The sequence below is a fragment of the Euprymna scolopes genome, chromosome 11 (genome assembly GCF_053919585.1).
Source record: "Euprymna scolopes isolate OS-2025 chromosome 11, ASM5391958v1, whole genome shotgun sequence".
NCBI lineage: Eukaryota > Metazoa > Mollusca > Cephalopoda > Sepiida > Sepiolidae > Euprymna > Euprymna scolopes.
In genome coordinates, this window is record NC_136492.1 from 24,872,702 (window position 1) to 24,875,201 (window position 2,500).

At 33.8% G+C, this 2,500-nt stretch overlaps 1 protein-coding gene across 2 annotated transcripts in view; it reads right to left on the reverse strand.

Moving 5' to 3' along the window:
• The window catches only part of LOC145287808 (uncharacterized), a 213,837-nt gene that overhangs the window by 33,214 nt on the left and 178,123 nt on the right, over nt 1-2,500 (reverse strand). For both annotated transcript variants that reach the window (XM_080135657.1, XM_080135656.1), the window contains exon 8: nt 405-550. In XM_080135657.1, coding sequence (XP_079991783.1) covers nt 405-550 — 146 coding nt within the window. The remainder of the gene's footprint in view (nt 1-404; nt 551-2,500) is intronic.

Sequence of the window (2,500 nt, forward strand, 5' to 3'; positions counted from 1 at the left end):
GATACCACATGGTTACCAGCTCGAAAACATCGCCGACCCCCCAACGCTGTTTCTGTGGTTTCCTTCTTTATTATCTGGCATGTCGTTGTCTCTCATATTGGTGGCTGCCGAAGGGAGTGCACGGGTTAACAAGTATATAAAAAAAAAGTATAACTGACATATTCTGCAAATATCAGTTGTACTCTGTGTGTGTGTGTGTGTGTGTGTGTGTGTGTGTGTGTGTGTGTGTGTGTGTGTGTGACACCATCGACCCTCTGGACGCTATTATTCTCATCTTAGCCGCCTGCCGAGGCCATGTTGGTTACTCGATCGATGGCTTCATCTCCCCATCCGTTTTGAGCCACGAAGAAGAACGCCAGAGAAAAAAAATGCGCACTAGGCGTTCATGGTTTTATTGAGCTTACCTTTGAGCAGGTTGATCATCCTACTTGATCGTGCTATCTTGAGTGGAGATTTGCCGCTGTACGTCGTAAGAAGAGGATCCGCCCCGAACGAGAGAAGCAGGCGAGCCATTTCAATATGGTCATTTTCAACGGCATCGTGTATCGGTCTGCAAGAAAACCAAAGAAAAAGAACAATTTAAAAGCTAATTAAAATATGTCAATCGGCCAATATGGGCTTCTGTTGGTCGAATGATTAACATGGTCGATCGATGCTGACGTCACGTGAAAATTTAAAATTGCGAAATGCGGATAAAGGAATGAAATGTGTGGTAATAGTTTTTGACGCAAAAAATAAAAAATAAAATAAAAAATAAAATAATAAATAAATAAAAAGAAATGAATAATACATCTTTCTGCGTTTTCTCTTTTTAAAACGATTTATTACCTCAATTTTTTCAATTAAATATTTTTAATTATTGTTAATTGCATTTCGTATACTTCATTCCACATATCATTAAAAAAGCGTTTCATTCCTATATCCGTATTTCGCAATTTTAAGTTTCGACGTGAGGTCAGTATCTGCCCACCAGTTTGCCTATTCAACCTCTGATAGCCCATATGCCATTTCATTGGAATCAGAGTTGTATTTTAATCTAAGCATGGATGTGTATAGACTAGTATACACACCAGAGTTGACGTCGTCCTTTTCGTTGTCGTTTTGAACCCAGGTTTTTGCTTGTCTGTGAATTCAGAACAACTCTAATGCCAATATCGATTTATAACAAAGTTGAAACAAATTATTAGGTTTATCAATAAACAGAATGCATTAAAAAGTATTTATGCGGTTTTCTTTAAAAGAGTATTATAGGATGGGCCACTTCGAGTTAAAATCTATTTTATACTAGCTGACCGCCCGGCATTGCCCGGTCGTAAAATACGCCTAAATATGATATTTTAATCAATGCCGATTTCGTATGTATTAATAGAGTTAATTCTCTATAGATTATTATATATTAGCGACTTCAAAAATTTAATAAAAAAAGGACTTTGATGGTATCAGCTAGAACCGAAACCAAAACACAGTGTCCTAGCCTTCGTCATTCTTGATTGAACGAATTAACTATACAATGTTAAATTGAAATTTAAAAAAAATCTTAATGCTGCAATATTTTAAGTTATGAATTTATTATATTTTTACTAGAATATCTTGTCTTTTTCTTTTTCAGTTTTAACTAGTCATTATAAAATAATTACGTATTAGATACGGTTGAAGCCAAAATAACGCATTATTACAAAATAAACAGATATTTATTTTGTTTGAAATTTATATTGAAATTCATAAATATATTTTGAAGATACACTTCATCTTCAGTATCTCTTTTTTTTCTTTTTTTTCTTTGTCATGTTATTGTTGGAGCATAGAATCAGTAGAAGTCCGTTTGTAGTTTTTACGGTAATCTTTCCAAATGTCGGAACGGTGCGTTGGTCACGCGAAATTCACATTAGGGTTTGTGTTCCTTGATAGAGGCTCTGCTTGGGTTTGATTAAATTAATATGTATTGGATACGTTTGAAGCCAAAACAACGCATTATTACAAAATAAACAGATATTTATTTTGTTTTGAAATTTATATTGAACTAGTCCTTATATTTTTCTAAGTTTAATCTTAACCATATTACTTTTCATACTCGCATTTTCTATGTAATATATTATTATAAAGTCAAATTCCTATCGATTCTTATGCACTATTAAGTTGTATTTCAAAAATAAGAACATATATCCATATGACTTGGATGCATCAGCTGGAATCGAAATCGAAACCAAAACTTGAAGAATTCTTGTTAAAATTATTTATTGCAGGAAATGGAAAGTCATCTCACCTGTCTGTTTAAATGTATGTATGTCTACCTAAAAATTTCGATAGACGACAGATTTTAACGAAATCGGTATCGTTTTGAAGCTCGACTCTTCGGACGACAAATATCGAAAAATTGGTGAAAAACATTAATTCTTTCATGCTCACTTGGGCACTTTTATACGATGAGGATTCGTTTTTTTTTTTTCGTCGTTATTTTCGAAAGTCACCCCTTCTTTTCGATTGACTAGCCTTACTTTAA